Here is a 13,209-nt window from a genome sequence, read left to right as displayed (position 1 = left end):
CTGTGCACACACAAAAGAGTGATTAGCAGAGTTAATTGGGCACAGGAATCACCACCCAAACCTCACTGCAGGGAGCAGGACAGCACAGGATGTCCAGTGAGGTTTAAGAGCAGCAGAGCCACACTTTGATAATAAAGTAGAATCACAGAATATCCTGAGCTGGACACATAAAGATCATCCAGTCCAACCCCTGGCCCTGCACAGACACCCCAACAATCCCACCCTGTCCCTCAGAGTGTTGTCCAAACCCTCCTGGAGTTCTGGCAGCCTTGGGGCTGTGCCCACTGCCCTGGGGAGCCTGTTCAGTGCCAACCACCCTCTGGGGGAAGAACCTTTCCCTGATACCCAACCCAACCCTCCCCTGATTTAGTATTTAGTCACTGTGGTTCAGCTGAGAGGCAGCAGCTCCTCCTGTCCAAAAAAACCAAACCACTTCCAAAAGTTCTCATCCCAACATTGCCCCAGGTGCAGAGCTGGAATGGGATTGAAGAGGTGCAAAAGCCTCGGTGTAAAACACATCAGGCCCCAATTTGAGGACAAAAAAAGGCCACATTAGGAATGATTTTTGGTTTACTCGTGGTAGCCTGAGCACAGCAAGGAGAGAAAAGGGGGTTGTGTAAATAAATATACACCGAGGAGAGGAGGGGACACATTGTGTGGGTCAGGGGGTGCCAGCTCCTCCCAGCTCCCAAAAAGAAGGAGGAACAAAGCTCTGGGGCCAGTGGCCAACCTGCTGGATGCCAATGGTGGTGGCAATGCCTGGTCTGATGTCAAAGCCTTCGTGCTCGAGGAAGGGGGTCTGGTTGTGGTTGTGGATCATCACCTTCACTCCCGCCACGGTGGACAGGAGAGGGATGTGATCCTTCTGCTCCGCCCTCAGGATCAGGGAAAGGCCTGCAAGCCAAGGAAAGGGAGCCCATCACAAGCTGGTTTGGGCCCAGATAACACCACCAGCACATCTGGAATTCTCAGCACTGATCAAATTGCTGGTTTAGCTGGCAGAAGAGCCATCCTTTGTCCTTAAAGACCTGGACAGGGGTCAGGCAGCAATTGCACCAGCCTGTTCCAAAACTGCCATAATACCATCAAATACTGCCATAATACCATCAAATACTGCAATAATACCATCACAAGCTGCAAAATAATACAATATACTGCAATAATGACTGTAATGATACTCTGTTTGAAAACAAAGATAACATTGTTCTTGCTGTAAGTTATGGCTGATATGACTGATCACAAGCAAAGAATTTGTGCCACCAGACTAGAAGAGAGGGCTAAATACATCAGAATAGAAGATATATTAACCCATGGCCAAATTATATTAACTTTAGCTCTTTTCTCCACCCAAATAACATACCATAAGGAATTCCTGGCTTTGTAGCTGTCCAAAAAGGGTCTGTCCCCTTGCTGTTAAAAGTGTAGCAGCTCCCAAAGACAGGGTGGTGAAAGTGGACATAGTCACTGGAACGAAGAGAGGTGTGGATGGGGTTTAATTAATTATTTAACAGCATTGCTGTCGTGTAGGATGTGTTTTGTCTGTGTGTGTGCAGGGACAGGAGGGAATATGGGAAGGGAAATCCCAGTTATGCCCCACCTGGGTCTGCAGGGCTCCCCGTCGTACTGGCAGGAGTAGACCATGTCTTCTATTTGCTCCTCGTGGTCAGAAATGTTGATTATAACTGGCAGCTGGGACATGATGTTCATGTAGTGGAACCTGTACCACTCAAGGATTGCATCCATCCCCGAGGAATAGGTCTTGTAGAAGCAATTCCCACCCGTGGCATTGCACTGGGAGACAGGAAAGGAAGGAAATATTCAGCCCAGCCAGCACATGACACCCTAAGATCACAGGGAAGAGGCAATACTGGATACAGGGATAAGGGAAACTCTGTTTTTTCTCAGAGGGTGAAGCCTGTGATGATTTGAGTTCTCCCAGAATGGCTGAGGTTGGAAGGAACCTCTGGAAGCATTTTGTGTGTGTGAGCAGCTTCTCTCCCTGGAGCTGGATCAGGGGAGCTCAGGGCAAGAGGCAGGAGGAGGGAGCAGACAAATGAACTCCAGAACCTTGGGAGAAGGAATGACAGGGCTGCTGGGAATTCTCTACAGCCCATGAATCATGAACAGAGCCCTGGGACACTTTCTCTGCTCTTACTCAGGCCTCAGCCAGGGGAACACCCACAGGTCCTGGGGAAAGTCTGCCTGGTGCAGGACTCTAGCACAAGCAGGATGAGGATAACCAGGCAAAAACTGCTGGTCTTTCCAGCCACATCAATCCAAGCTTCTATTCCTGGATCTACACTAACCCAGGGTTTGATAGGAAGAATCTAAAGGATTTGTGCTTTCTTCCAAGGCCACAGACACACATTTATTGTATCCACCCTCTGGATCTGTTACTGCTTTATTTTGGTTTATCTGCAGCATTTCCAGTAGCCCAGCACTGAGAACTGAGGGATCCTGCATGTTGTTGCTCTGTTATTTCTAGGATCACCTGCTAAACCTCTATTTTTGCAAGTCTGTACTTTTGTGTACTTTTAGAAAGGGGTGCAGTGATTCCCTGTTCCTACCATGTAGGAACAGCCTGTTCCTACCATTCCCTGAGGAACTTGTCAAGCTGGGCTGGGTCAATTCACTGATGTTGTTGCTGTTTTTTCACTTCACAACAATCCTCACAATCAGCATAAACTGATGGACAGGGATGGACTGAGGCAGGGGAAAAAACCCCATCCTCCAATCTGTCTGAAACGATTTTTTCCACTCTTTTTTTTATTTTTGAATGTGCCTTGTGAGACCTTTGATGGCCCTGAAAAGCCTCACCTGGGGCTTCCACCCACCCCCTCTGCCCCTGGGTCCATTTAAGCCCAGCTTGGGGCAGGTTTAACCTCTCTTGGGCTGTGGTGCAGAGCTTTGCTGGGCTCCTGCCCCACCATGGGCCCTGTTGATGCCTAAATTTCACATCCTGAGCTTAAACCTGCCTCACCACCAGGAAGTTCCCTGCTGAGCTGGACTCTTGGTTGGACCTGGATGCCCCCCGTGAGTTTTCCCCGCTTGTTTTTCCTCAGGTTTTTTTTGGGGTGGGCCCCCATCCTGCCCTGCTGGAGGACTCCCCCTGTCCCTGGGGGAGCAGCAAGTCCTTGCTGCCTGTGTCTGGAGCCAGGTGAAGCCTCGAGGAGGACACACTCACCAGCCTGAAGCCCACGCTGGAATGTTTCTTCCCCGACCTCAGGTCAGTCGTTCTCAGGAGGGAGAAGTTTTGGCTCAGCTTGAAGCTCGACCTGCTGAGGTTCCCCATGCTGGACAGGTCCTTGACACGGATATTCCCATCATTCATGTGGAATAACCTGGCTGAGGTGTTGATGCCATACAGGAAGGTGATGGATTCCTCTGCCATGCGATCCAGCTGCACCAAGTGCTCACTGACCAGCTCAAACCTGCCAGGAGCACAGGTAGCAGCTCTTGGTGAATATTCACATTTCTCTTAGACAAAAGCACTGTATTTTATGTGCTCTCAGCACCCCTGGAAGGGCTGTGCTGGTCCCTGCAGAGCTTCATGTCTGTGTGAGAATATCCAGCAGTTGTGGTGCCTGTGCTTAGCACACCAATAAATTAATTTAGCAGGAGCTGATTTTCCAGTTGTTGGATCCTCCACTGCAAAGCTCAGAGCTGCACAAACTGGCCTTCCTGTCAGCCACCAAGCTAATTATTCCAAGGAAATTACATAATTCCTTCACTATGTAATATGAAACTTCTTGATAACTTGGCCACTGCTGTGTGAGCCTTGTCTGACAAGCAGAGCCACACAAATTGTACTTTTGCCTTATTTACTCTATTCTTTCCATTTCTGTGGAGTGAAAAATTAGGAGACTCGGCTTTGCCACGCATTATTCCAGACATCAGGAGTTTAGTTAGGAAGGAACAGGCACAGCAGCCAAGGTTTTTCAGGGAAAGGCTGTTTTTATCAGAGCACAACATCAGCAACTCACACCGAGGCAGAGTTCCCTCTATCCTGAGTCAGCGCATGGAATTAACTGCTACACCATTCCCAACAAGATCTTGCACAATTCCCGACAAGATCTTATCCGAAAACCAGTTTGGAAACAACAACAATCCCTTTCCACCTCCCGTGAGCGAGGCAGAGACCTCCCTCTCCCCCCCTGGGATGCAGTTTGGGGGTCCCTGACCCTTCCCAGGGGGAAGCTCGGGATACCTGTAGGGATCCAGGTTGCAGATGGTGATGGCTGGGAACATCTTGGGCTCCGAGTGCATGGACATGGTGAGGACCACGGGGTAGGCCCAGTACTGGCTGAACATGAGGGCAAACTGCCAGTAGAGCATCCCAAAGCTGGCCAGGAGCAGCAGGGTCCAGAAGGCCGTTTTCATCCTGTTGCTGCCGGAGCACACGAGGCGGATGGTGCCGTGGATGGTCGTGTTCTTGCAGAAGAACTCAAACATGTCCTTGAAGGAGTCATAGAACTCGATCAAACCTTCCTCCTTGCCTTCTTCTCTCTCCACTCCCTGCTCCATCCTCTACGTGTCTTTCTGTGAAAGAAGAAAACACCCACCCCCCAAAAAAATCTTGTTAGAGAACGATCACAACTTGTCTGTGGATTCTTCCAAACCCGTCTGTGGATTCTTCCAAACCCATCTGTGGATTCTTCCAAACAGGCCCCCGGGGAGTTTTTTGTTGGAAAAATCCAGCAGTGAGTGTGGGCAGAGACACCAGGAATTAGCAAAGAGGTCAAGCCCTCTGTGTGCTGCTAATGAAGAAAGGGAGGTGTTTGACCACACTGACAAATGATTTCTCTGCCAGGGTGGACATGCAAAGCCAATGTGACTAATGCACACCCTGCTCAGGAGTCTGCAGCCAAAGGGGTGGGTTGTTTTCTTCTTTCTAAGAACCAATGTTTAATTTTGAAGTGCCATCCCACTGTGTGTTCACACAGATCTGCAGTTCATTGCCATGAGTCCATTGCCAGGGGAATATTGTGGCCCGTGGACCAGGATAATTTAAGTCAGAGCAGCCTGGTTTTGTAACACTGCTCAGCTAAGACTTGCAGAAGTGGATTCAGGACTCTGGGAGAGCTCAAACACAAGCCCCTTGGATTGTTTGCATGATTAATTCTGACACCTGCCTGCAAGGAAAACAGCTCTGCAAGGGGTTTGGGAGAAGCTGGTGATAAGGAAATATTAATACTCTGGATAAAGGGAATGTTTAGAGCCCCAAATCAGCCCAAATTCAGAACCAGCCATGTGCCTTCATCCTCGTGTCAAGAAATTGGGATAAACCCACTTTTCAAGTGAGCAAAAGGGGCAGATTAGAATCTGGTTCTCATTTTTTGCTGTGTGGGATCACTCATCCTGCAGAATAATCAGGATTCATTTCTGCCACCCCTGAAATCTCTTCCAAGATGAACCAGAGTAGGTGTTTCAAAGTTCAGACTCAGGTACTTAGGGAAGAAAGTGGAGAAAAACACCACCTCAACTGAAAGCACAGAGGGGATGAACCAAATTAGGATGTGGGCAAAGCATGGCAGATACTACTTGAAATAAAATGCTCTGGGGTTGTTCCTGAAGACCACCAAAATAATAATTACTGCTATTAACAGCTATTTTGCCACTTATTTCTTTCATAAGTAGCCTCTTCCAGGCATCTAAAAATCTTCTCTCTATTTTACAGGAGGGAAAAGGAAGCACAGAAATGGAAAATCACCCAGAAGAGTGGCAGAATTAGGAATCCAAATCCACCTTTCCTTTGTCCCAGTAAGTAAAACATCTCCTGTGCTACTGCAGAGAATTTCAGCCTTTGTGTTGAACATTATTTCTGCTCCCAAGTTTTAGTCTGAGGGCACCTCCATGGGTTTTAGTGCCAGTTGGGGACACTGGTGACAGAATTCTACTCACTGAACATGACAGCAGGTCCTGTAAGGTGTGAGTTCCCAACATTACAGCACTCTGTGAATCACCTGCCTATTATGCTATTAACAAAAGTTTACTGAGGACAACACTTTGCTCCAACCTTAGCTCCAAATAAAAACCTTCCAAACACAGGAGCAGAGTCTGAAGACAAGGAGGGCACAAATAACTGGAGAACTGTTGTGATGAGATGAAAGCTCAGACTCCTCATCCAGCTCACTACTCAGCCTTGCTGAGAAAAAGCAGAATAAAAGGCCATGGTTACTGAAAATGAATGCTGAAAGAATCTATCAAACACGTTTTTTGATGTATAATTTGGAATCTAAAAAAAATCCAGCTCTGAAGAGTCAAACCCCGGCTTTCAGAGACAGCCCACAGCTTTCAGACCTTCTGCCTGGGCTTTTAAAGCCATGGCTAGTTCAGCCCAATCAAATCTGCATTCTTAAAATAACTGGAATGAAAAAAAACAAACATATGACAATGCAAAAGAACCCAGGGGGAATCTTTCAGAACACACGTGTGCACGGGCAGCAGCACAATTCTCTCCACCCCTAAATTAGCCCACCACTAATTTATTGAACACAACAATTGGGATTGAACAAAACCAGCTGCCTGTCCTGCCTGGGGGAAGTGCCTCTGGCTGCAGGTTACAAGAAATCAGTGGCAAACAAAAATATGCTCCTGGATCCTCACAGCAACTCAATGGTCGACGCAGCAAACACAGATTAATTAATGGCATGGAGGCAAATAATTAACCACGTGCACAGGTATCCACAGCCACAGATCGAGCACAGATACACAGAAATACACAGTAAAACAAGGAAATTACAACCCCCCCACTGTACCTTGGCAGAAATTCTATCTTTGAGTGTTTAGAGAAGCCACTAAACTCAGCCCTGGGCTTTATCCTGAGCAGAAGAAGACGAGTCCTGGTCCAAAGCTCCCCGATTTCTAAGTGAAGACACATTGGGAGCTGTCCAGCCTATATGGATCAAATTGATGACATCAAAAGGGGCAGGACTTGAGAAACAGATCATGGAAATTATTCAAAGCATGATCCAGGGAATAATAGGAAGTGAATAAACTGGACAAACAAGTTAACACGAAGGTTACGCTCGAGTTGAAGTTGGTTGGAGTGGTGGTGGTGTGTTCATCTTGTTTTTATTCCCCCCCCTTCCCCAGTTATTAGAATGGCTTTGTGGCCTTAATTCCTACAAATATCCAAGGAAACAACCACAAGGTTCTTCCCACTCTGGACTTTCCCAGCAAGGAAGTAGCTTTCTGCCTTCTTTCCATGGTTTCCGGAGCCTCGCACGATGCCAAGGGGGTAATTGGGAGCCATTAAAGGTTTCCACAGGTGTGCTTGAGGAATCACATACCTGAGTGCAATCGAAGTGATCACCCACTCAGCCCAAGGCACACGTGGCCATGGATTCCTTCCTGCTTCTCCAAGAGCACTGCTCATCCCTCAGGGGCTCTCATATCCCTGCTCGGAATTCTGTCTATTCCGTGGGAATAGACTAAATTAACCACGATAATTTAAGTCAGAACACTCTGGTTTTGTAACACTGCTCAGCTAAAACTTGCAGAAGTGGATTCAGGACTCTGGGAGAGCTCAAACACAAGCCCCTTGGATTGTTTGCATGATTAATTCTGACACCTGCCTGCAAGGAAAACAGCTCTGCAAGGGGTGTTTGACAAGCTGGTGGTAAAGAAGTATTAATACTCTGATAAAGAGAATATTTAGAGCCCCAAATCAGCCCAGCAGAGCTCCTGCCTGCCTTCCAAATCCATCTAGAACTGGATTTTCCCTCACGCTGGAAGTTGTGAAATACAACTGGAATTCCTTGTGAAATTGGATTCAAAGAGAAGGGAGAGAGGGGACAAAGATGAAGGGAAACACACTCTTCTCATTTGGGCTGATTTCAATCCTATTTACACTTTGGACAACGTAGATTTACTCAGGAGCTTAAATTAAAGATCCAGAAAGATGCCAGAGAGCATCAGTCACAAAAATTATCCCAAATCAGCAAAAGGGACAAGGATGGTGTTGTTTTAGAAAACCAAATGTTCATCTCAAATTTTGAAATGATTATTCTGAAAGATGTGAATCCTCTTAACCAGCTGTTTTTACTGGGTTCTACCCCCTTTATCTTTGGTATTAACAGGAAATGCCACAAAACATATACGGAACATGGTTTAGATTTTAGAAAAAAAGTTATTTTTGAGCATAAAAATGACACTTTTGATTGAAAAAGAAATGCAGTTGGCTCCTGAATGAACAGCTACAGTCACTTGTCGCTGGCTGATGAAGTAATTATTTAAATTCTCATTAAAAAAAACAACTCAGGACACTGCAAACCTAATTCTGTCACGTCCATGCCTTTGTCCCCCACCCTTCCTTCTCTCCTCATTTTCTCTTGTGCAATAGAAAATGGCAACAATAAATCCTTGACAATGAGATTCTTGCACAACCCAAGAGACACAAGACAACTTCTGTTGCCTCATTATGGCTGCAGGCCCTGGTGCAGAGATTCTCTGGCAACACATCACAACAACCCCCCTTTCTGAGCCAGCCAGGGCTTTTTCCTGCAGGAAACAGGGAAGAACTGGATAAGCAGAGGGCACTGTCCCTCCAGCAAGGCACCAGCTCTGCTGGCACCTGTTCCTTTGCCATCCTGGAGCCCCAACTGGGAGGAGAAAGCGGAGGGAAAAGTCTTTCTCTGCTTAAAAACTCGGCGTTTCTTTCAAAATACAGATTATGGAGATAACAGCCCTGAGAAAGTCCTTTGGGCTTGCACAAAGGCTGGGCTCTAATTATTCTGAGTAAGGCAGAAAATGTTTATTACTGCTTGGAGTAGAGGAGGGAGGGAAGGGAAGGAGTAAGTTCATTGTATGGCCTGTGCAGCAGCAGCAAATGTCACTGGTTGAACACACCCTCTGGACATGTTACACACAGAAAGATGCTTCCCACACTGGGTGATTTTAATGGTTGGTATTAATTTAATTGTGGATATTAATGGGATATTGATATTAATGGAATATTGGTTATAATGGGATATTGGTATTAAGGGAATATTGGTTATAACGGAATATTGGTATTAATGGAATAGTGGTTATAATGGAATATTGGTATTAATGGGATATTGGTATTAATGGGATATTGATATTAATGGAATATTGGTATTAATGGCATATTGGTATTCCAGTTAATTGAATGTTGGATATTATTAATGGAATATTGATGCTCCCATTGGTATTAATGGAATCATCCCATTTAATTCACAAAGGCAAAGAAAATAAGGAATTTCTGTCATTTTGCTTGTGATCTTGTCCATGGCTTTCACACATTGTAAGGACTGTCCAAAATCCACCCTTGGCCCCTGCCTCTCCACTAGCCCTTATTATTATATTTATTATATAGGCTTAGATGGATGATAATATGATTTCCACCTATTTCACAGACTCTTAAAACACAAATAAATATCAGAGTGTACAAAGATGCCCTTGAATCTGTGCCTGTCTCACACCAGCACAGCCCAGAGCAAGGGGAGAGGCCCAGAGTGTCCTGCGGGCAGAGAGGAGACTTCAGCCACTTCACAAGGGCAAAAGTTACTCATTGAACTAATGTTCCTTGGGGGAATGGACTCAGGCAATTAGGGAAATCTAATGATCAGTTGTTTTATCCTTGAATAGTTCCTCACTGCTGGTGCAGGTGAAAAACATTTTGCTCCCTGCAGGGGCTTGAGGAAAGAGTGGGAGATTAAACTGGAGAAGGTCAGTGATGATCTCCATCGTCCCTCTGGCTGTGCCTGGAGCTCTAGTGCTCAAATATTCATATTTTGACCAAATATTAATATTTGGTCGTTGTAAATGTCCAAAATGAGGCCTGTGAGACCTGAGGATTGCAGAGAGGTGGATGAGAATCCCACCAGAGCTCACTTCAGCTTCTCCTTCCTGAAGACTTTCCCAGCTGGCTGAATATGGATTGCACTGAGAGGCCCAAATGAAAGGAGCAAACTGAAGTGAGCCATGAAATCCCCCCTTCAAGCAGCTTTCCCTGGGCCACACCACACTGCAGGCTCCCTGTAATTTGCTGTCCACAAACCACCCCGAGTGTCCTCGGGATTAACTTTCTCCCCGGGTGCATTTGTTCCATGTTCTCGTGCTCTCTCACACTCGAGTGTTCCATTACTTTCTGTTATCCCTCAGCTCAACTCTGTCTTCCAGAGATCCCCTTTTTTCCTCTGGGTGGTTCTTCAGCCTGTGAGCTGAGAAAAGCAGCCCTTGGCCCCCACTTGCTCCAGCAGTGGAAGGGACACGGAGCAGATCCTGCACCCTCCTGCCTCCAGTGGCTTTGCAGATCTATGGTTCCATCTCCATTTTTAGCAAATCTTGCCTTACTCTCGCCACTTGTTCCCTGCATGAATGGCCTTTATCCTCCTGGAATGCTCCAGGTTACTCCCTCAAAACCTTCCTCCCACATTTTCTCTCATCCCCCAGGACGGCATTTCCTGGTTTTCCTCTCTGAAATCAGCGCTGCTGCCCGGCTCTGGTTTTGTGGGACCTCCCTCACAGCCCTTTCTTCATGGCCACTGGACAAGCCAGTCTGCTCCTCCTCCCACTCCAAGGCAGACAAACTTCTGTGGGCAACGAGGGGAAAAAAAGGAGCCTCCCAGTGATCCCTCTTTGCATTTGCTGCTGGCTCTGCCGTGCACGGGCTTGACCTGGCAGGCAGCAGGCTCTGCCTCCTCCATTTCCCCCCGGTTCTCACTATCCAAAACCACTTTGTCATCTTTTTCAGACCAGAATTCAAGTCTATTCAAGAGGCAGAACAAAGGCAGTCCCTGCCCTGGAGAGCTTCCAAACGTTGCTTCATGTCTCCTCCTGATCCTGCCCTAAATGCTCCCGAACTGACTCTGGTTTTCAGGTGCTTTACTCATCTCCTGGGAGCTGCGTGGAGCTCTGCTCACCAAAATTCCTGCTGGGAATCCCAGGGTTAATTGCTTTGCCTGTGTGATGCTCTGAGCTGTGGCTGAGGGGTCTCTGTCTGGAAACCCCACTGAGCTGTGCCTGCAGAAACAGGACAGCACTGGTGTCATCCCCATGTCCCTTTGCCAAAGCAGCTCCAAATGCTGCCAAACCTGCTCCAGGCAGTAGGTAAACACTCCTTAACCTGTGCTGGGCTCCCTGTGCCACGGTTTTATCCCCAGCAGTGCCTGAGTTAGGAAGACTAAAGCTCTCCAACACCTGCCTAGGAAGCCCAGCAGTCCCAGCAAGGAGCACATGCACGTTCTGCTACTCACCAGCCACTGGAATATTCCCTAATTACAGCCCTGCTCTGCAGGGGCCCCACGTCAGCCCTGCCCTTGGTCCAGCCTCCAGCAGAGGGTTAAAATCCAGGCTCAGCACCAAAGCCCTGCTGGCTCCCGGGATGACCAAGCATTCATTTCCACTCACTCACCTTCCTGAGTAAGATGGCTGGGGCTGCTCCTGTCATCCCTCTGGGATAACACCCCTGCTTCTTTCTTTCTCTTCCTGTTCTCTAGTTCTTTAGTCACAGGTCTTCATGGATGCTGTGCCCCCACTTCAGAGATTCCCAGGCTGCTGAGGCCCTGCTGGCTGGGGGGTGTTTTTTTGATCCTCCTCCAGCTCAGATGCAGGATCCGTAGGAATGCTGAGGCAGTTAGGACTGGCAGAGGTTGGAGAACACCAGCAAAGCCTTCTTGCTCTGTGGACATGCAAGATGCAACCATCCTGGACTCGCAGATACCATCACTCCGTCCCAAACGAGGCCAAAACCTTCCCCAAGCAGTTTTCCAAGCTCCTGGGAAACGAGGCAGCCAGTTCTCGTGGCTCCTGTCCTCTGGCAACGGGGCAAGCAGGGCTCCTCCTGGCTCCCAGTGCTGGGCAGCAATTCCCTGGGGATAATCAATCCAGTCACTTCAGCTTTTCCTATTGGGAACTAGAACAGATGTCAACAAGAGGAAGAGGCAGCACAGCGTGGCAGCGAGGAAGGAGGGAATGAAGAAACCGGGAACAAACTGCGCAAGGGCAAAACAGTCATTAGCGAATCAGTAATTGAAACTGCCTATTACATAAGTGGCTGTGTCAGCTGCCAGGCCTCTCCAAAGGGATGCTTTTTTGGGGCTAAATTCACCTGCAATCCTGTTTTTTCCATCAGTAAACCTTGAAAAGATTTTTTCACCTTCTCGCAGAACGGCTCCGTCGGTGCCCGGAGTCAGGAATTGTGAACAAACAGTTCTATACCCCCCAAAAAAACCAACTTAAAAACTCAAAAAGGCACAGTGATAATTCCATGAATTGCAGGTGAACCCTCAGGGAAGTGTTGTGACCTGGCTTTAAAAAAAGAGACCATTTTGTAGCCTGTAAATGACGCCAAAGGTGATCCGATGTAAGGACGGCAGAGGTGATTTATTTTGGATTCATTCAAACTTGCAGAAATTATTTGGGGGACCCACAAATGTCCCTGTGCTCTGGGGCTGGGTTTGCCCTGATGTTTGGAGTGTGTTTATTTCCATGGAGAGCACCACACTCAGCCTGTAAACTCTAAGATTTGCTATTAATCACTCGGGTTTCATTTTTTTTCACGCCCCCAAAAATCTTTACGAGTCAGTCCAAGCACAGAAACACTGCCAGGTGACTTCCACAACCCATTCCTCACAGCACAAATATTCCTGGGCTGACCTGTCTGCTCAGCACGAATAGAAACCCTCCAAAGGAGTCCCCAAAGAACCCCTGGGAGTTATGGAACAGGAATGGTTTGGAAGCAGAAGGAGCCACACTGGCTTAGGGATGTTCCCAGGGACTCTTCATCAGGAACTTGAGGGGCAGGACAAAGGGGAAGGGGTTCAAACTGAAAGAAGGGAAATTTAGGGTAGATGTACAGAAGAAATCCTTCCCTGTGAGGGTGGGGAGGCCCTGGCACAGGTTGCCCAGAGAAGCTGTGGCTGCCCCATCCCTGGAAGTGTCCAAGGCCAGGTTGGACAGGGCTTGGAGCAACCTGGGCTAGTGGAAGGTGTCCCTGCCCATGGCAGAGTGGAAAGAGATGGTCTTTAAGGTCTCTTCCAACCCAAACCATTCTATGATTCTGTTTCCTCACTGAATTTATCCCAAACAAAGGCAGAAATCTACAAGTTCTTCACAGCTCTTCAAATCCACATGTTGTTTGTTGGAGGGTCTCTGTTTTGCCAAGCAGATTTTGACCAGTCTCCAGCACATTTAAAGAAAAGAAAGGACCAAAAAAAATTCCCAACCAAAATGAAAACCAAATGC

General features: G+C 47.5%; 1 protein-coding gene across 1 annotated transcript in view; it reads right to left on the bottom strand.

Moving 5' to 3' along the window:
* SCNN1D (sodium channel epithelial 1 delta subunit) overlaps positions 1 to 11,501 on the bottom strand; it is a 15,451-nt gene extending 3,950 nt beyond the window's left edge. The window contains exons 1-6 of the mRNA XM_027702133.1: positions 11,378 to 11,501; positions 4,208 to 4,539; positions 3,185 to 3,431; positions 1,598 to 1,791; positions 1,361 to 1,464; positions 727 to 894 (exon numbers count right to left, since the gene is read on the bottom strand). Coding sequence (XP_027557934.1) covers positions 727 to 894; positions 1,361 to 1,464; positions 1,598 to 1,791; positions 3,185 to 3,431; positions 4,208 to 4,524 — 1,030 coding nt within the window. The 5' untranslated portion in view covers positions 4,525 to 4,539; positions 11,378 to 11,501. The remainder of the gene's footprint in view (positions 1 to 726; positions 895 to 1,360; positions 1,465 to 1,597; positions 1,792 to 3,184; positions 3,432 to 4,207; positions 4,540 to 11,377) is intronic.
* Positions 11,502 to 13,209: the final 1,708 nt, after the last annotated feature.

The sequence above is a fragment of the Neopelma chrysocephalum genome, unplaced genomic scaffold (genome assembly GCF_003984885.1).
Source record: "Neopelma chrysocephalum unplaced genomic scaffold, ASM398488v2 Primary Assembly neopelma1_180, whole genome shotgun sequence".
NCBI lineage: Eukaryota > Metazoa > Chordata > Aves > Passeriformes > Pipridae > Neopelma > Neopelma chrysocephalum.
Note: the sequence above shows the minus strand (reverse complement) of the source record. Positions and strands in the feature narration are given on the sequence as shown.